A 19,627-nucleotide genomic window follows, 5' to 3' on the forward strand; every position below is an offset into this window, starting at 1 on the left:
TCACAACACACTGTAGATCAACCGCCCCCCCTGTTCCCAAACACAGTGATCCAACCAGCACCGTCCGATCGGGACCCGGCATCGGCTGCCGTCCACGTCGCTGCCCTCGCTCTCCCGGTCCCGAACCTTCTCTCAGGCCCGAGCGCGGCGCCCCTCCCCACAGCAGCGGCGGCTCCCAAGGCCGAGCGTCCCTCCCTCTACCTCTCCCCCACAACTGGCGTGCAGGGCGCGGTGCCCCTCGCCCACAGCGCCGGCCGCCCGGCCTCCTTCCTGGCCGTCTGCTTCGTCTCACCCGTCACCAGTCATCGGTCACCATAGCGCCTAGGATGGACGACAACAACGATCCTGCGGCAGCACGGAGGCCATACACAAGGTACGTCAAATTAAGCATCCTACTATGAATTTGATTCCAACGTTTGATTCCATCTTTTACTGATACTTATTTACAATTAATTGCTAATAAAAACAAATCACCTCTAATCTATGTTGGCCCTGGGCAGCACGAACTGCACTCACACGCTCACACACGAGAGGAGACGGAGGTGGAAGATGAACAGTGGACGCGAGTTTTGCTGGCGACGAACGCCCCGGCCGCCGGACGTCCTGTATGTTGGCTTTATTAACTGGAAGATACACAACTCGACGCACCTGAACTAAACAAGATACACGGCTAAATAGCCTTGCCCACATGCACACGGGAGCCACTACTGCCCGGGTCTCATGCGTGCTCGCACGTTCCACAGCTTCCGAGCCACACACTCATATGCTGCACGTACGCCGCATGAAACGGTCCTCTGACCAAGCCACGCCTCCAAACGTGCCTAGCTAACATGCAGTGGCTAATACTACTCTACGGTATACTCAACACATGCAAGTCCTAGAGACTAGCTAACAACCTGTTGTGCAACACACGCACACTCTAACTTGCTAACTAGCCTAATCTACATGCAAATGACTCTTGAATCCTCCACGAGAACACATCTCGTTTTGGATGACACAGACTACGTACATGACACACATGTACATGGCCTATATATGCAATAACTCAAATAACCAAGTCATGATTATTCCTAACATTGCCTCCCCTAATCTTGACTTGCGCACTCAACGCTTCATCACAGAAGGGTTGCTTCGTTATCGGCCTTCGCAAGCAGCACCTCCTCCTGCTTCTTCTTTAGACATTCATGGGAGAAATGTCCTCGCTCGCCGCAGTTGTAGCACTTGCCTTTCTTGTTCTTTGACTTGCCCTCGCCGTACTCAGAGTAGGTGATGTTGCTCCCGTCATCATCGTTGTCGCCGCCGCGGCCACCACCACGGCCGTTCTGCGCATCGCCCGCACGTGCGCGGTCCTTGTTGCGTCGCTGACGACGACGTGCCTCCCACTGCTCCTCCGTGAGAAGCAGCTACCCGGTGCGCTCGCCTCCAAGCTCGACGCCGCCGCAACGCTCCTCCGCCACGCGCAGCCTACCGACGAGTTCCTCCAGCGACATCTTCTTGAAGTCGGTGAACATCTCGATGGAGCATGCAATTTGCTTGAACCTCGATGGCACAACCCGCAGCATCTTCTTGACGACGCGCTCGTCCTCCATCTCCTCCCCCAACTCGCGCAGCTCCGCAGCGATGGAGCCGATCCTCACGGCGAAGTCGTCGATCACCTCGCCGTCCTTGAACGCCGCGTTCTCGAACTGCTTGAGGAGGTGTTGCGCCTTGGCTTCCTGCACATGCGTGTCTCCCACGCGCAGCGACTTGATCGCCTCCCAAGCCTCCTTGACCGTCTTCTTCGCGACGAGCCCAGACTTCATCTCCGGTGGCACACCGTGTAGAATGATAGCCAGTGCCCGTCGATCCTTGCCGCGCTCAGCGCTGCCGCCCTCCACGGCATCCCAAAGCTCCATGCCCTCCAGGTTGCACTGCACTTCAAGTGCCCACTCGCGGTAGTTCGTCTTCGTCAGCTTCGGGATCTCGACGCCACCAAAACCGTGCTCCACCACGACCGTACGCGGCGAGCTGGTGCCTTCCTTCACATCACCACCGGCCATCGTCGTTGCCGTCGGACCTCTGCGTGGGATCACGCGCTTCTTCTTCGGCGGCTCTTGTGGTGGACTGAAGGAACCACCGTAGTACATACACCGGCTCTAATGCCAATTGTTGGCCCTGGGCAGCACGAACTGCACTCACACGCTCACACACGAGAGGAGACGGAGGTGGAAGATGAACAGTGGACGCGAGTTTTGCTGGCGACGAACGCCCCGGCCGCCGGACGGCCTGTATGTTGGCTTTATTAACTGGAAGATACACAACTCGACGCACCTGAACTAAACAAGATACACGGCTAAATAGCCTTGCCCACATGCACACGGGAGCCACTACTGCCCGGGTCTCATGCGTGCTCGCACGTTCCACAGCTTCCGAGCCACACACTCATATGCTGCACGTACGCCGCATGAAACGGTCCTCTGACCAAGCCACGCCTCCAAACGTGCCTAGCTAACATGCAGTGGCTAATACTACTCTACGGTATACTCAACACATGCAAGTCCTAGAGACTAGCTAACAACCTGTTGTGCAACACACGCACACTCTAACTTGCTAACTAGCCTAATCTACATGCAAATGACTCTTGAATCCTCCACGAGAACACATCTCGTTTTGGATGACACAGACTACGTACATGACACACATGTACATGGCCTATATATGCAATAACTCAAATAACCAAGTCATGATTATTCCTAACAATCTATATCTAATATTGGAGAGTTTAATACTGTCTCTCAGTCCAAATGGCACAAGATGTAAATTTGTCTGCTTATTAATTTCCTAATTGATCTTAGGTATGGCTGAACATATCTATAAGTTCATCTTCTCGATTTTCTTCTGTCACTTTTCAGTATTTCAGCCATGCGGGGTAGCGGTACCAAACAAGGAGCGATGAGTAGAGGGCACCAGTCCATCATGGTTCAATGGGATTGAAGTTAGTACTCATATGCAGGCATGCTCATGAATCTTCCATAGGAATAATCACTCCCTATCGTCAGGAAGTTGCGAAGATATACTCATATGCCATGACCAAATACTTCTACCTTCCTAAAAGATGGGTTATGCATAAATGTCCAGAGCTTTTTTACTTTAGCCTTTCTGCCTGCGATTTGTCTCGACACTGATGCGGTGAGTCTGCTTACCTTATACATATTATTATTTATGTCCATAGTTCTTTCGTCTTCCTCCTTGCAATTTCTCCTCAAGCTTTCTGAACGAACTGTTCGGTCAGTTTATCCTGTTCCACATGATTATTTACTCCAGTTTAGTAGCAAATCTTTATATGGCTATTGCTCTCTGGAATACTTCACAGTTGACGCACGGCAATCATTGCCATTTCAGTTGAAACGAATTGGATCATTGTCATGCTTCATTATGATTTGGTTGGGTTCAGACATCAGTGATTATACATCCGTCTTTGGCAGAGCATTGCTCTATACATTTTTATATAAATAAAAACCTGCGTTGCTTATGGTCCGTGGTACAGGGGACCCACCAATGAGCTATCGACGAATACTAATTCATCTACACCAACTTATCAGTTAAAAAGCTCCATTTCGAAACATCTTCCATTTCAGCGAATTGTCAGGCAACGACTCATTTTATCTCCAGGTAAATCATGAATTTTTTCAGCTTTGCGATACTTGACTACCAGTTTGCTTATTGCATCGAGTTTTCCCCTCTACAACATTGAATTGCTCTGTATTGCTTCATGCTCAACCAAACTGTGCCTATTTTGAGACTGACAAACACCAATTTGCATTCTTTTTTTTGCAGTAGATTCGCCACGGCCAGAGTTAACTGCTGCTGCTGAAACACGTAGGAACCATAGAGCAACTACATCTTTTGGAACACAACAAGATAAGTGTCATATTTAACAAACAACAGATTTACGCCTACAATGGTCTGCTTATGTTTCCGTTCCAAGCCACTTGATCATCTCCATGTGTTGACATACCAATGCACTTTCAAAATTAGAACCTGAGTCTAAACTATTTTGGAAGTGCTCTTTCAACCAGTTGTAGTTGCACTTCATCATTTGGGTTATTTTATAAGGATGTGCAACTTTCTTCAGTTGTCCAATTGGTCTGTCCTGTCCGAAATGATAGCAATTTTTATCCACTCCAAGTGACAAGGCCCTCATAGCCCAAGTGAAAATAATAAACCAGTTGATATGTCTTTTTCTTTATGCATTCTATCAGATAGATCTGTAATTCTTAATTGACATGACAGATAGCACTCGCTTACATTATTCTCAACATTACATTACAGTTAACTATGATTTCTCTATTGCCCAAAGGAACAGGTATACAGTTCCTTGGTCTAACTTTCAGAGGGGATCAAATTGTTTAATTCTACATTTAAATTGTTTCAGCACTTGGATTCGCTGCAAAAGCTGACTACCACAAGCTTGGCGATGTTTCGATACAACACTTATATGCCTTGGGACAATGTGATGATACAAAACAACCAAGGTTAGTACCCTGCCCTGCTCATGCGTTGATCAGCCTCAGTGCAGTATCAGTTACTTCGTTACTGCTAATTGCAGATTCAAAGATTCAAAACTAAAGAACCTTGATGTCTTCTGTGCAACAACAATATGAATTGGCAGTAGTCTAGCTAAAGTTATATGCGATTTCAAGATAACTCTACTTTTAATTACATAGAGTAAGATGTGTATTTTTTCAGATTGCTCTTGAATATCTGATATGATAAGCAATATTCCTATATTGTGATACCTGCTGCTTTCCCGTTGTTTTTTTGTTGGAACAGGCTTGGTACATGTCAACTGTATATGTAACTACCACCTCAATAACAAAATTCCTCACATGCCTTCTTTTGTTCAATGGGAATTGGCTATGTGCTGCAACAATAAAGTCTTATCATCTTTTTCTTATGCAGATATAGATCTTGCATGATCTTAATGCGCTTGGCGAATATCGAGTACATGATATAGAGATGGCTTCATGTTAATATCATAACATTCCTTGACCAATCAGATAGCTTAATGCCTTTTGTTCAATCCAAATTATTTGACCGCTGCTAATTGTATAAATTTAAAACTTACTCTATCTTCTGCTAAAAAAAAGGGTGTACCCAGTGCAGAGGGCTCCCGCTCTGTGCGGGGTCTGGGGAAGGATGTTAGTGGCAAGCCTTATCCTCGCCTGTGTAATGCGAGGAGACTGCGACTCGAACTCGGGACCTTCCGGTCACAGGCGGTAAGACTCTACCGCTTGCACCAGGCCCGTCCTTCTTACCCTATCTTCTGCTAAATGAAATTTAATGAGAAGCCAAAAAAAAATGTGGTTCCATGTTACTATGCTTAATTTCAGTCTACTGTACATATATATGTGCTTTCAGGTTGCTCTATTTCCAATGCTTAAGAACTCTAGCCCGCGGCAACGCGCAGGGTTCCGGCTAGTTAATCTGAGACAAGCTCCATATGAAAGCCAAAGCAAATTACCATGAGATACATCATAAGCCAAGGATGAATTGCCACGGGCACACCGGAGCACGCCAGTGATGATACCAGCACCCCCATGATCGAGGCTGTTTACCTCACGACAGGGGTGTGGCGGCGGACGCCATTGACGGCCATCTTTTCACCTCGTTCTCCACGCGGAAGTTCATGCTGGGGAGCAAGTTATCAGATGCGAAGCTGATGTGCTCTTGATGAGCCAGCATGCCACTCCTGTTCGAAACACTTAAGATCCCAGAGCTCGTCGAAGGCGAGTGAGATGTGCTGCTTTCAGTGCATAGGTTCCTGCCGAAGGCCATTTTGCTGCTGACCCCGCCTGTTGGAGTCTGAAGTGAAGGCAGAGCCTTATGCTACTGCTCCTGGAGCTCCTTTTTGTTGATGAAACGGCCTCCTGGTCCACGGACTCGCTTCATTGCGTGACGATGCCGAGATTCATGGAGATATGGCTGAGTAGAGAAGAGAAGAAAACTTTCACACTGATTGATATATCCCAGGAAAAATATCCAAAGTGTATGTATAACGGATGGATAAACAAAGCTGGCAAAGGACAATCATACATGGAAGAAACAAATTTGGCACAATTAAAGTGAAAGAAAAAGTATATCTAGAAAGTAATATAAAGAATGCAAGTTCTTACTGTATCCAACTTAATTTGCATGGCAGGAAAATGCTGACTGATCTATGTTATTCAATAGCTGAATGCGTTGACGTAACTGAATAGAATAATTTCAGTACAAAAAGATCCTAGTGAGAACACATGGGTAGAATCATAGACGGATACGAGGTAGACACATAATTATGCTGTGAGAGGAATCTTAACATGCAGAGAAGTATATTGGTTCTTCTATTATCGAGGGAAACCAGTGGAGCAGAGAAAGCATCCTAGAATGGTTGTTTACAAGGTAACAATGAGTGATGTTTAAGCAGACAAAACATAATTGTATTCCATATGTTTGTTCTTAATGCAATGATACACAACTCGCCTGCATATTCGAGAGAGAAAAAATCTACACAAGGAAAATGGACGTAAAGAGTGATGTGCTAAGGTATGGAAATTACTATTATTTCGGTGAAATGAATTTTTCTACAAAATACTCCCATCTGGTCAAAAATAGTTGTCACGCTTAACTTTGCATGGTATTTGATGCATATCATTGACCACTAATTTCTTCTAGAATACATTCTTAAATTACTTCAAACTTATGAGATTTAGCAAATGTTTTCGAATACAAATCTATATATAACTTGCATGTTTTTAACAGTTAAAACATATTGATGCTTGTAGTTTTTAAGGTTTAACCAAATTGTCCTAAACTATATGTTTTTATGACCAGAGGAGTATTGGACACAACAGTTCCCACGTACACTTCAAGCGCTATAGATTTTTGTATGCCGAAAATGTACTAGTAGTCTATTAGTTGCACTGGACTGACTCTGATAACCATCTGAATGATCATGGAAGGTGTACTAAATAGTTTAGTAGTATAGTGCATCTCTAAGTGGCGGGCCTGGTGTAAGCGGTAGAGTCTTACCGCCTGTGACCGGAAGGTCCCGGGTTCGAGTCGCGGTCGGCTTGCCACTGACACCCTTCCCCAGACTCCGCACAGAGCGGGAGCTCTTTGCACTGGGTACGCCCTTTATAGTGCATCCCTAAGTGTGCAAAATTATGAAACTTACAAGAGAAACCATCATGGGAAAGTGTGAAGTGCTTTAGACTTACCTTCCGACCTTTCACCAGTTTATTTTGAGCCTCCAATTTTGCACGTATTTGCCTCCTCCGGAGGATAGCATTGTATTGCTTTGCATTGACAAATATGGGTTCCTCTGCTGCAGGCCCAACAGGCAATGGTACCCTAGTGTTTGCTGCACTATTGATTTGGGATGAACCTGCATGATATACATAAAGATTCCAAACAGCAAATTCACATATTTCCGTTTTTCATATAAAATATGAAGACAAAGGTTCATATTCACGGTTGTCGCTATTAAATTGGACACACTTTTACCAAATTCCATAATTAAACTAACCAGCCTTTTTGTTTTCCATGTAAAACTTAAAAATCCAACTATTTTGCCCACTTTCCGTTTTGATTTTAATCCCAAAACAATGTCTACGCTGTCCACAGCATTTCAGAAATAAAATAACAAAGCACAAATGAAAAGTAGGAACAGAAGGTTTCAGTAACTGAAATGTTAATAACTTAAGCAAAATACATGGATCATGTTTGTTATGTAACTTTACCATGCTAACTAGTATAAACATTGAAAATATTGTAGAACTATAAACCATAGAGACTCACAATTCCATTTGAAGCATATCCAGCCAACACCCCGCCATGATATGGATCAGCAGTATAAGAAGCACAAGCCTGAAAAAAATAGTGGGTAACTGGAAAAAATAAATTTCAAGAATGGCTGAAGCACTGAAGATTAAAAGGTCAATTAGCTTACGAAAGACTGGCTGTAGTCAAACTTGTGAGGGGAAAAGGCAGCTTCCGGCTACCAAAGGACAATACAGATTTCACCATGCCCTGGTCCCGCTTTCCACAAATATCGTTGTTATCTGAGAGGAAGAACAAACCTGTTATACAATAAGCAAAGACTAGAGCTACATGGACAATCTTGCTATCCATCTGTAGTGATACAAAATTAATAAATGATTTTTGCATAACTGAAACAAGGAGTGCATATTCGATTGTTTAGTAGATTTAGCATATCTACACAAATTGATAGGCCCTAATCTTTCAAGCAAGTATATCAGACACTCCTTATCTATCCTTATAGCTAAATTATACTTATCTTCTTACTCTCTGACAAAAGCGTTCTCTCGTGTAGCCTATAAGAATATGTCAAGACATTTTGTGGCCTATTTAGATGTGTCAAGACTCAAGAGTATATTAGGCATAGCTAGATATGGGTAGTTAGGATATATCCATCGGGTTTCTTCATTCCCTAAAATTTCTTTTTTGGAACAGCAGAAGCTAGATTACAGTAATTGATCAGCATGCATGACAAGTCCTCTAGTTTGGTCTTTGGTGCGTTGTACACATAATACTGTAGAAAATGATGTTGGGGCAATAAGCCACACTCTCAATGGGAGAGGGGCGCCTGTATTATAGGGCAGCTGCTGCTGCTATATATGGCAGTTTACAAATACAAGGATAGGAGTAAATCTCTGATCCTAATTGACTGGACTGCCTAAATATGCAATATACAATCTCCTATTGCCTAATATATGCAATATACAATCTCCTATTGCCTAATACCCGCCCGCAGCCGAAGCGGGGGGCTTGCGGACGCACAGGCTGGTTCTGAACTCTGTAAACAGCGGCGTTGGGAGCCCTTTTGTCATAATGTCAGCGAACTGATGAGATGAAGGAACATGAAGGACCCGAATCTCGCCAAGAGCCACCTTCTCGCGCACAAAGTGAATGTCAATTTCAATATGCTTCGTGCGCTTGTGGTGGACTGAATTGGCCGTCATGTAGATGGCGCTGACGTTGTCGCAGAAAACCACCGTGGCCTGGGGCAGCGGAAGATGGAGCTCCTGAAGGAGTTGCCGCAGCCAACAGCACTCGGCCACAACGTGAGCCACAGCACGGTATTCTGCCTCAGCACTAGAGCGGGAGACCGTGGTCTGGCGTTTGGAGGACCAGGAGACCAGGTTGTCGCCGAGATAGACGCAGAAACCAGAAGTGGACCGCCTGGAGTCAGGGCAACCAGCCCAGTCAGCATCAGAGTATGCGGTCAGCGTCTGGACTGAGCCGGCGCCAATGTGAAGACCGGAGGATAGCGTGCCCTTCACATAGCGCAGAATGCGCTTGATCAGCGCACGGTGTGGCTCCCTTGGGGCGTGCATGAAGAGACACACCTGTTGAACTGCATAAGCCAGATCAGGACGCGTCAGAGTCAGGTACTGAAGAGCCCCTGCTAAGCTCCTGAACTCTGAGCTGTCCTTGTCTGACAGTTTGTCGCCGTCATGGGCGGAGAGCTTGGCCTGAGTGTCAACAGGGGTTGACGTAGGATGACACTCAGCCATGCCCGCCCGCTGGAGGAGATCGACGGCGTACTGTCGCTGTGACAGGAACAGGCCGTCGGGGGTGCGGGTGACGGCGACGCCGAGGAAATGGTGAAGAGCACCCAAGTCGGTCATGGCGAACTCAGACTGGAGTCGGGCCATGAGTCGCTGCAGAAGAGCGGGAGTTGAGGCGGTGAGGATGATGTCGTCGACGTAGAGCAGCAAGTAGGCGAGACTCGTCCCCTCAGTGAGAACAAAGAGGGACGTGTCGGAGGCGGAGGTGACGAAGCCGAGCTGTTGAAGGAAGGCCGCGAACCGCTGGTACCAAGCGCGCGGGGCCTGCTTCAGTCCGTACAGGGACTTCTGCAGGAGGCAGACGTGATCTGCAGCGGCGGGGTCGACGAAACCTGGTGGCTGCTGGCAGTAGACCGTCTCGTCGAGGTGGCCGTGAAGAAAGGCATTCTTCACATCCAGCTGGTGGATCGGCCAGGCGCGGGAGACGGCAATGCTGAGAACGGTCCGAATGGTAGCCTGTTTGACCACCGGACTGAATGTCTCGTCGTAGTCAATGCCTTCTCGTTGGGAAAACCCGCGGACCACCCAGCGGGCCTTGTGACGAGCGAGGGATCCATCGGCATGGAATTTGTGCCGGAAAATCCACTTGCCCGTCACAACGTTCGCGCCAGGAGGGCGCGGAACAAGACGCCAGGTGTCGTTGTCGACGAGTGCCTGGTACTCAGCCATCATCGCAGCCCGCCAGTTGGCATCGGCCAGGGCGCTGCGGTAGTTCGCCGGTAAAGGCGATGGTGAGGGCGAGGAGGTGGCAGCGAGCCCCTCGTAGCTCACACGCGGGATGGCGCCGGTCCTGGTGCGCGTGAGTGGCGGAGATGGGGTTGCAGCCTGAGGCGCCGGTGCTGTAGGGACAGCCGATGGCGCTGGCACCGGCTGGGGTCGTCGACTGTAGGTCCGTGGGAACGGAGCCACAGGAAGGCCAGGCGGGGGCACGTGACCACACCCGCCCGGTGGTGGAGAAGCCGAACTGGGGCTAGGGGGCACAGGGCCGCGCCCCCCAGGTAGGAGAAGAGCCGGGTCCGGCTCATCATCAGGGGGCGGCTGCACACCGTCCAGGGTGGACGGAGCAACCGTGGGCGTTGAGGAGGGACCTCCACCTGCAGGAACAGTAGAGCAAGGCACCGAAACCGAATCGTTGTCTAGAAGGAAATCCAGGGAGCGAGGGAATGGGAGGACGCTGGCGGTGGAAAAAGGAAAAACAGTCTCGTCGAACACAACATGACGAGAAATAATGATGCGTTGAGTTTCCAGGTTAAGACACCGATAACCCTTATGAGAGGATGGATACCCAAGGAAAATGCATGCCGCGGAGCGAGGTGCGAGCTTATGTGGGGAGGTAGCCTGTAGGTTTGGGTAGCATAGGCACCCAAAAACGCGAAGATGGCTGTAGGTGGGTGGCTGTCCATGGAGGCGAGTGAAGGGAACCTCATGGGATATGGAGGAGGAAGGGCGCCTATTGAGTAAGTAGCAGGCGGCAGCAAGAGCCTCAGCCCAGTATGCAGGCGGCATGGAAGCGTGGAGCAGCATGGTGCGAATTGAGTTGTTGAGGGTGCGGATGGTGCGTTCCGCCTTGCCATTTTGAGGGGAAGTGTATGGGCAGGAGAGACGGAGAAGTGTTCCCCGAGCAGCGAAGAAGGTGGTGGTGGCTGTATTGACGAATTCGGTGCCATTGTCGGTTTGGAAGCATTTTACAGGGAGGTTAAATTGGGTTTGTGCAAGAGCTGTGAGCTCAACTAAGTGTTGGTGGACCTCGGATTTGCGTCGGAGAGGAAAAACCCAACAATAGTGACTGTAATCATCCAGGCAGACTAAATAGTATGAAAAACCAGATATACTAGGTATTGGAGAGGTCCAAACATCACAATGAATTAGTTCAAACGGGGCATGAGAACAAGACTGAGAGGCACTGAAGGGTAGACGCGTATGCTTGCCTAGTTGACATGAATGACAGAGGGAGCGGTCTACTTTATTACAGGAAACAGCATGTATTTTATTTAACTGTTCTAATGCAGCAGGGGCTGGATGGCCGAGACGCTGGTGCCACAGGGTCGACGAAACAGCCAGGAGAGCATGTGAGGAGGCGCCAGCGGTCGGAGGGATAGCAGGTATGGTGTAGAGATCACCGGTACTATTGCAGCGATGAATCACGCGTCCCGTCTGGGTATCCTTAACAGAAAAACCAAGAGCGTCAAATTCAAGAGAGCAGCGATTTTCACGGGTGAATTGACGAACGGATAAAAGATTACGGACGAGGGAAGGGGCGACGAGAATGTTATTGAGGGAGAAGTTTGCTGTGGCGGTGGGAAGGATGGAGTGACCTCTAGACGTGACCGGAATGCTAGTGCCATTGCCTACTGTTATAGAGGAGGTGGAGGGGGGTAGGCGCTGGAGGAGCATACCATCGGAGGACGTCATGTGGGATGAAGCGCCGGAGTCAACAACCCATGAGGGGCTGCCCTGGACAGTCAAGTGCTGCAGGGCAGCAATGAGGTCGGCCGAGTCCCATGTCGGTCCACCAGTGTTGTTGGAGGAAGCCTGGACGGGGGCGAACGCCGTGTGCGCCTGAGGAGAGGCACCGAGCACCCCCTGTTGGCGTGGGGGCTGCCATGTGTGGCTGCCAGGGGCGCCGGAACCGCCCTGGTCGCGCTCCCAGGGAGGTATGACGCGCTCGCCGGGGTTGACACGTGCACCAGTCCAAGGATCAAAACCCCAGGGCTGACGCTTGCTGTCACGCCGAGGGTTGTCGCGGCGGCCGCCGTTGCCGTGCTGGTGTTGGCGCGGCTGCTGTTGCTGGCGCGGTTGCTGCCGCTGGCGCGACTGCTGCTGCGGGACTCCGGCCGGGGGGGCGCCACTAGGGGCGCCGGTGAAGGCAGCGAGAAGGGCCGAAGCGGCGCGGACCTTGTCCTCGTTCTTGAGACGCGGCTCCTTGAGGAGGAGTTGGTTCCTGGCAACAGCAAAAGTAAGAGGTTCTTGGGCGGCGATGTTGTCGGCGACAGATTGGTACTTCTCGTTGAGGCCGCGGAGCAGGTTGAGGACGAGGTTGGGCTCGGTGATGGTCTGCCCGACGTCGCGAAGATTGTCGGCAGCCTCCTTCATGCGCACGCAGTACTCGTCGATGGAGGAGTCGCCCTGGGTCAACGAGTGGAACTCGTGACTTAGGAAGACGGCGCGGGGCGCCTTGTTAGCTTGGTATAGGGCGGCGATGGCTGTCCAGAGCTGGCCGGCGGTCTGCTGGGCGCCGGTCATAGCGAGGTTGAGGACGGAGTCGGAGACGGTGCCGAAGATCCAACTGCGGATGCAGAAGTCAGCCTGCACCCATGCATCATCGGTGGGCGTAGGGGAGACGACGTCAAGGTGCGAGAGCAGTCCGAATTTGCCACACATGGCGTTGAAAGCTGTGGACCACTTGGTGTAGTTGGAGGGTCGAAGCTCGAGGGTCATGGGGATGTGGGTCTTGACGTTTACCAGAGCATATGGGCAAACGGTTGGGTTGATGGCTTCAGCCATGGCTGGAGAGGTGGCGGAGGTGGTGGAGGATTCTGTGGTCATGATGGCGCGGCTGTTTGGCGGCGCAGCAAGGTTGGGCGGCACTCAGGGAGAGAGCGGCGCAGTTGAGGGAGGAGAGGGAGGGCCAAGATCAGATTGCTCTGATTACCATGTAGAAAATGATGTTGGGGCAATAAGCCACACTCTCAATGGGAGAGGGGCGCCTGTATTATAGGGCAGCTGCTGCTGCTATATATGGCAGTTTACAAATACAAGGACAGGAGTAAATCTCTGATCCTAATTGACTGGACTGCCTAAATATGCAATATACAATCTCCTATTACCTAATATATGCAATATACAATCTCCTATTGCCTAATAAATACATTCAGCTTTAGTGCATTGTTGGGGTGCCATTAAGCTCGCACCTGATCTTGGATCAAGATAAGGGAGAGGAACAAGGTAGCAACACAGCCAAATACAATTCCAGGGCATTCAGGCTAGAGTGGACTAAGAACATACTGTACTTTGAGACTGTTGTCACCTCGCTTTACCAAACCATACCATAACCAATCATTGCAAGTACAAATATAGAATTTAATTAATATCTATGATAGCTGTAAGTTTCTAAGCAAGGTGGAGTGCAGAACCAAAACGCTAGGAACATATAGATACAAGTACAATAAGACCACAAATAAGTTGAAAAAGATACAGCATTTCAATACAGCATACCTAGAATGATTTAACAGCAAGTAGAAGATTCTGATAAAAAAGCTTAATACATTGGAGAGGAAAAAGACAACTGCAGTAACCAACTAACCATTTATAAACAACATTATACATATTTGATAGTATAAAACTAATTTCAATGTGGAATACTATGTCAGTGTCGCAGTGAGAATGGCCAAGACTGCAAAGTTTTAGAAGAATGGCCAAGATTGCAACACAACTTGTGATCATTACTTAGTCTTAAAGTTTACAAACACTACTGAGAGTAGTCAGAACTTAAATTCAATCTAATTTGAGGACAAGTTTTAATAATTTATATGTACAATGTATAATTATAATACAACAGCCATATCTGCAACAATCTGCAAACCTAGGGTAAAATCTCGAATATGTTCTCCGTAAAAAAAAATCAAATTAAAAATCATAAATAGGTTCATAAAAGATCTAATGACGGTTACGGAAATGTTTTACCAGATTGTGTTGGTGTGTGTTGTCCATTGAGGCTGCTGTCAGATAAGTCTTGCCAAGACTGCTCAGATTTGGATGATTGAGAGTCTATATCAGAGTTGCTACGAACTAACTGCTTTAATGAATAACCATTCCCAGACAGGAAATCCTAATTCACAAAAGTGGCTTGTTATCCATTACTGAAGATCCTGTAATTCATAACCCAATTCAGTACTACTACTACACCAAACTTCTACTCACATAGTTGGGCATGGGATGGAATGGATCACCATCCATTTCTCGCAGAAGCATTTTTGCTATCAGATCGCATCACTCAATCTCCTGAAACATTTTTCTTCTTGCTGCTTTTAATAATAGAAAAAAAATTATTCAGAACACATTGCCGACACAATTATAGATCAGCTGAAATGCCACTCAGGCACGCAACAATGCCAAAGTAATAGGTAAAATTGTGGATGACTGAATTTGGTTATTCATTCTCTACCAACATGGCTATAAAGTAGATTGAACAAACACCTAAATATAGACAGAAAAATAAAATAAATTGAAGGAACATTGTGAGGCATCAATCATCTTCATTAACAAATCGCGCTCGTTTGTCATATTTGTAATATTTAACCTAGCTATATACTTACTCCAGGATAAGCATAGCTTCTGAATGGCAATACATGCCAGGCTACAAAAGAAGAGTATAACAGTGCCTGCAACTGCAGGTCTAGAGTCGAACACATGAATTTGCTGTTAGTGACAATTTAGAATATTCAGCGTGATGACAATTTAACTATCCTACAACTGACAACGCGCTACACTTCCTTCAGGTCAATTTTCAGATTACCATAAGATTCTTTGGAATTATACTAATTTAAAGTAATACCTAATCTGTACTCGTCCATGTTTTGGAGACCTATCATTAACCAGGGGAACAACAACTGAAATTCCAAGCAGAACATATTTGACACAGATCACATAAACCACGCTGGTAATGGAACATATAACACAACAAAATATGAAAAATCACACATACAGCCCACCCAAGTTTATCCTAAAGTTCTCACAAAATAGCTTAAAATAATAACAAATCAGCAAAAGTGAAGTCCCAACAAACACCATGGAAGAGGAAGACTCGTGTTCTTGTTCTATTGCCGGACCAAGAAAGAGTAGACTGAAAATCAAGAACGTGCTTCCCAACCGATAATTCAAAGAAACAGTTTCCAAAGATCCAGCTGAAGGAACAAATGAATAGATCGATGCGGAAGCAAGAATATAGGCAAGAACCAAATCCACACAAAACTGCGGAGGAACTGAACAAGGCACCAGACAATTAAGGAAGCTTGACTGCTTGAGACCAAGGCAAGAATCCACTATAGGAAAGATGCACCGGCTAGAAACAGCAAATTTGACGTGAGTGAAGACGAAGCAGCAGGAAGTACCTGTCCATCCTCGCGTCAATCTAGTCCCCTTCTTTCTCTCTCCTCTCCCTCCGTGATTTTTTTTTAATTTTAACACTTTTTTGAAATTAATTTTAAATCTAGCACTCTCAGTTTTTTTTAAACTAACACTTTTGGCCGTGCCTATTGTCCTGGCGTGGCCAAATGCCTGTGCCGCGCCAGGCATGGTGGCGCGGCAGAGGGTTGACGTGGCGGCGACCAGAAGCGCTGACCGCTGACGTGGCAGGGCTCTGCCGCGCCACCGATCTTAGCGCGGCAGAGCCGGGTATAACATCCGCCGCGGCTAAGCCCGCTGCCCAAGCAGCAAAGCGGCCTAAGCGTTGCTTCCGTTCCCGCCCGTCGCCAAGCACGCCGGCCGCCGCTCCACGAACGGCGACAGCCCGGCCCTCCATTGCCGCCTCTCTCCCTTTCCTTCCATTCCCCGGCCGCCTCCCTCCCTCCTCGTCTAGTTCAAGGTAATGACGCACATTTTATTTTCGTTTGAATGGTGGATATGATATTATGAATGGGAGTTAAGGTTAGTAGGAAAATTATGTTTGGGAACTATGATAAAGATATTAGTTTGATTTTGTCAATGTTAAGGTTAATTATGTAGTTAAAAGTATGTTTGCCATGTATATTTTTGTTGCTATAATTGTTGTTTATAATATTTTAGTTGCATTGTAAATGATTACATTTTACATTAATTTGCGTTGTTTTGATTGATGTTTAATTTGGACCGTTTTATTAGATGGAAGATATGTTTCGGGAGCAGTTATGGCGAAAACAGGGTCGTCCTAGAGAAATGTACCCCGACAAGTCTAGCAAAGATGCCCCCGTCTCTCCTGAACTCCCTGTCCCTAATTGTGACTGTGGTCGTCCGACCGACGTGTTTCAATCGAGACATCCGGACACAGCGGCTCGTTGCTTCTACACGTGCAGTCGTTTTAATGTAAGTAATTGTTTCCGTATATTTTTCTTCTTCATTTGTATTACTAGGTTACTAATATTTTGTTGAATTTTTATTGTGTAGGCCCATGAGATGTGCTTTTTCTTTCAGTGGATCGATGGTGCAGACAAGTTTGACCTAGGTACCTCCTTTTTGACGATCGATGGAGAGGACAACATCCATGAGAGCACTTCGAGCGATGGGTTTCACCTTCCCCTAACCCCCCTCCAATGACGGCTAAGGAGAAGTACTTAGTCACAGTTAGACAACTTGAGGAACCTTCTCTGTGCTATTGCGGAGATCAAGCCGTGATAAACCCTAACAATACGTTGGAGTTTGTGTACAAACAAGCATGAAGTAAGTGCAAAGTGTATGTGTTGAAATGTTGAGCTATATGTGCCATGTACTAATGTCACGTTATTTAGGTGTATTCAATGGAGAAGTGTCGTTTCAAGAAGTGGTTGTATGGTCCTACGAACAAATGGCCCGAAGAACCTCTAAAAGCAAAACAAAAGAAGAAAAAAATGTTAATTTACAAAGCACCACGAGTCAAGTGCGAATATGGTGTTAATTCTAACTATGGCCTAGTCTCTTCGGAGCTTGAAATAGGTCATTATTGCGGCCATATGGTTGAGTATGAAGATGTTCGTTATTTTTGTGGTAAACATGAAATCGTATTTTGTTTCTTTTGCTAAGACATATATGATATAATATTTCTTTTGAACAGAGCACTAGAAAATACAGGTGGGAACGTTACGATGATCAAGCTAAGTTCTTGGATGAACTGAAGAAGATGTAACTAATTGCAAGGAAGAGGGGATATGGACCTGATTACGTCAACCTATTCGTTAAACCTCACAAAAAAAGATGCGTGAGTTTGCTAGACAGCGCGGTATTTGTAACCCGATCGATGTTGGGCTTAACAAATGGAGATTGGAGAGACGGATGGCGTTAGAGGAGGAGAGGGCAAGGAAGGAGGCAAGGGAGGAGACAAGAGTACAGATGCAGGTCTTGAACGAGCATGTTGCTGCATTATGTGCCAGTGAGTGCTTGAACGCCTATTTTTGTTGCCTGATTTTAAATGTAATATAATCACGTTGCTAGCTGATTGCATTTTATACATGAAGGGATTGGATGCAGCGAGAAACATGCCGCAGAGGTGGCTCGTGCAAGGTACGAGGAAAAGAAGTTAGATGAGCATAGAAAGCGAGTTGGTCGCACCATTGAATCACCGATTGTGTTGTCTGATGAGGGAGACGAGGATGAGGACGACACTGCCAGACTTAGTGAGCTAATTGCTGTAGCAGAGGCGGGCTTACAGGCGGAGGAGGATGAGGATGACACTGGTAGACTAAGTGAGCTCATCGCTCTAGCAGAGGTGGACTTACAGGCGGAGGAGGATGACAACGCGTTCTTCACCCAGGCCGCAGCAGCCACAGATGAAGCAGAGGCCGCTTACTACAGGCGATAGGCAGGTCAGAGCAACGCAGGTGAGCCTAGCCACAGCAATAGGGTTGTGGTTGAGGATTGGTACTCGGACGACGAGTTGCTTACTCAGTATGTTTCTGACTAAGGGTTTTTGATTGCACCGTCTGTTAGTTTCATGCTTTATTAATGATCAATATAGCCATATAGTAGAAATTCTATTGTGTTGTCTTATATTCCATTTGAACTACTGATGTATTGTACCCATGTATCATGTACTCGGATTACCCATGATTGATCTTAAGTGATCACATCTGTTTGTATCGTGCGTTCAAAATTTCTAAAACGAATGTAATCATTTATCGCGCCATAGCCCACGGCGCGTCTGTGCTGTACAAAACTACAGAACTACAAGCGGAGGTGGGCTTACAGGCGGAGGTGCTGTACAAAACTACAAGTGCTGTACAAAACGAACATGAAGCAAATAAATAGACGATAAGTTGCCATACAACATTTTCATTGGTTTATTAGTCTACAAGTTTTCGACGACAATATTCGTTCGACATAAGTTCGACGTAATAAACTAAGTCCCATGACGTAATGAACCTCGTCGTCTAGTACAAGAAGGGGGTCGTCGTACTCCACATCAAGAAGGGGGATCAGTTGGTGCGGCGTGGGAGGGGTCATCCTGTTACAAAATGATAAACAAAGGGTTGGAGTATTCAAATTAACAATTTTCAGATTAACATTATGTAGCATTGCAAAATTTGAACTACTTGTTATGCAATACGAACACAATATGAAATCACCTGCTGTCTTCTATGCCGGCTAGCCTTGTGGCCAAATTATTTGCAAACAGAGCAAAGATTCCTGCCATGGGTCTCGTTGAAGTCTCCCCCGTCATACATGTCTTCATCGTACCCTCTCATAGCGTCCATGTCCCCCTTCAGTCGCTTCTTCTTCCTCCTACCCTTCCCTATCTTCATTAGATCCGGATGCGGCACATAGTCATAACCATTATAAGGTGGCCACTGTGTTGGGTCAAGGTATGGCTCGAAGCTCATCTCTCAAATACTAACGGTGTTTGAACGGAGATACAAGGGTGACATATATGGCAGATCCTCATAGTTGTACCCGCGAACCCTGCATGCCATGATCATATGAGAGCAAGGGGCATGCATGATCTGAGGGACGTTGCAACTGTACTCTACCTTTTCAAGATCAACTCGGTAGTTTCGTCCACCATAATGTTCACCGCCTAGGCTTGTGTCACCCTTGCCCCGTACACTAAAGATATGGCGGCGGGGTCCATACTACTCGGCGGTGTGCTGCTTGGCCATTTCCTCGGCCTCCTTCAAATGTTTAGCTTTGGCCTTGCCAAAACGCCCCTACTCAGCTATATTCCTCTGTGCAAGCTCCCACCTCTTCACAAAATATTCGTTGCACTTATGAAAGGAGAACTCAACAATTCCAGACACAGGCAACGATCGAACTCCGGTGAATACACGGTTGAAGGACTCCGAGGAGTTAGTGGT

General features: G+C 47.0%; 2 protein-coding genes and 1 pseudogene across 9 annotated transcripts; 2 read left to right on the forward strand and 1 right to left on the reverse strand.

Moving 5' to 3' along the window:
* The first annotated feature begins 234 nt into the window (after nucleotides 1-234).
* LOC136529544 (uncharacterized) lies at nucleotides 235-6,992 on the forward strand. 8 transcript variants are annotated; one of them, XR_010777354.1, is made up of 8 exons: nucleotides 235-373; nucleotides 501-605; nucleotides 2,892-3,168; nucleotides 3,527-3,651; nucleotides 3,817-3,900; nucleotides 4,418-4,514; nucleotides 4,942-5,258; nucleotides 5,401-6,989. XR_010777354.1 is itself a non-coding variant. In XM_066522625.1 (7 exons), exons 3-7 carry the CDS (start codon nucleotides 3,164-3,166, stop codon nucleotides 5,459-5,461), a joined length of 372 nt encoding a protein of 123 aa, XP_066378722.1. In that variant the 5' UTR covers nucleotides 235-373; nucleotides 501-605; nucleotides 2,892-3,163; the 3' UTR covers nucleotides 5,462-6,992. The 8 variants fall into 8 exon arrangements, 3 of the variants coding, with proteins under 3 accessions (XP_066378722.1, XP_066378735.1, XP_066378728.1); XR_010777355.1 differs by lacking the exons at nucleotides 4,942-5,258; nucleotides 5,401-6,989 and adding exons at nucleotides 4,589-4,707; nucleotides 4,813-4,910; XR_010777359.1 differs by having other exon boundaries at nucleotides 3,582-3,651; nucleotides 3,817-4,514; nucleotides 5,401-6,961.
* Nucleotides 5,594-15,709, reverse strand: LOC136529578 (nuclear transcription factor Y subunit A-8-like; annotated as a pseudogene).
* Nucleotides 15,710-16,885: 1,176 nt separating this feature from the next.
* LOC136539636 (uncharacterized) lies at nucleotides 16,886-18,350 on the forward strand. The gene is made up of 3 exons (XM_066531594.1): nucleotides 16,886-17,024; nucleotides 17,093-17,709; nucleotides 17,795-18,350. The coding sequence occupies exons 2-3, from the start codon at nucleotides 17,535-17,537 to the stop codon at nucleotides 18,136-18,138; spliced, it is 519 nt and encodes a 172-aa protein (XP_066387691.1). The 5' UTR covers nucleotides 16,886-17,024; nucleotides 17,093-17,534; the 3' UTR covers nucleotides 18,139-18,350.
* Nucleotides 18,351-19,627: the final 1,277 nt, after the last annotated feature.

This window comes from Miscanthus floridulus, chromosome 2 (assembly GCF_019320115.1).
Source record: "Miscanthus floridulus cultivar M001 chromosome 2, ASM1932011v1, whole genome shotgun sequence".
In the NCBI taxonomy this organism is placed as follows: domain Eukaryota; kingdom Viridiplantae; phylum Streptophyta; class Magnoliopsida; order Poales; family Poaceae; genus Miscanthus; species Miscanthus floridulus.

Bases quoted from the DNA above. Each gene is read 5' to 3' on its own strand.
- LOC136529544 (XM_066522625.1), top strand. The intron at 3,652-3,816 runs GTAAATCATGAA...TTTTTTTTGCAG, and splicing joins ACGACTCATTTTATCTCCAG to TAGATTCGCCACGGCCAGAG. The intron at 4,515-5,400 runs GTTAGTACCCTG...ATGTGCTTTCAG, and splicing joins GATGATACAAAACAACCAAG to GTTGCTCTATTTCCAATGCT.
- LOC136539636 (XM_066531594.1), top strand. From the start codon at position 17,535: ATGCGTGAGTTTGCTAGACAGCGCGGTATTTGTAACCCGATCGATGTT. The intron at 17,710-17,794 runs GTGAGTGCTTGA...TTATACATGAAG, and splicing joins TGTTGCTGCATTATGTGCCA to GGATTGGATGCAGCGAGAAA.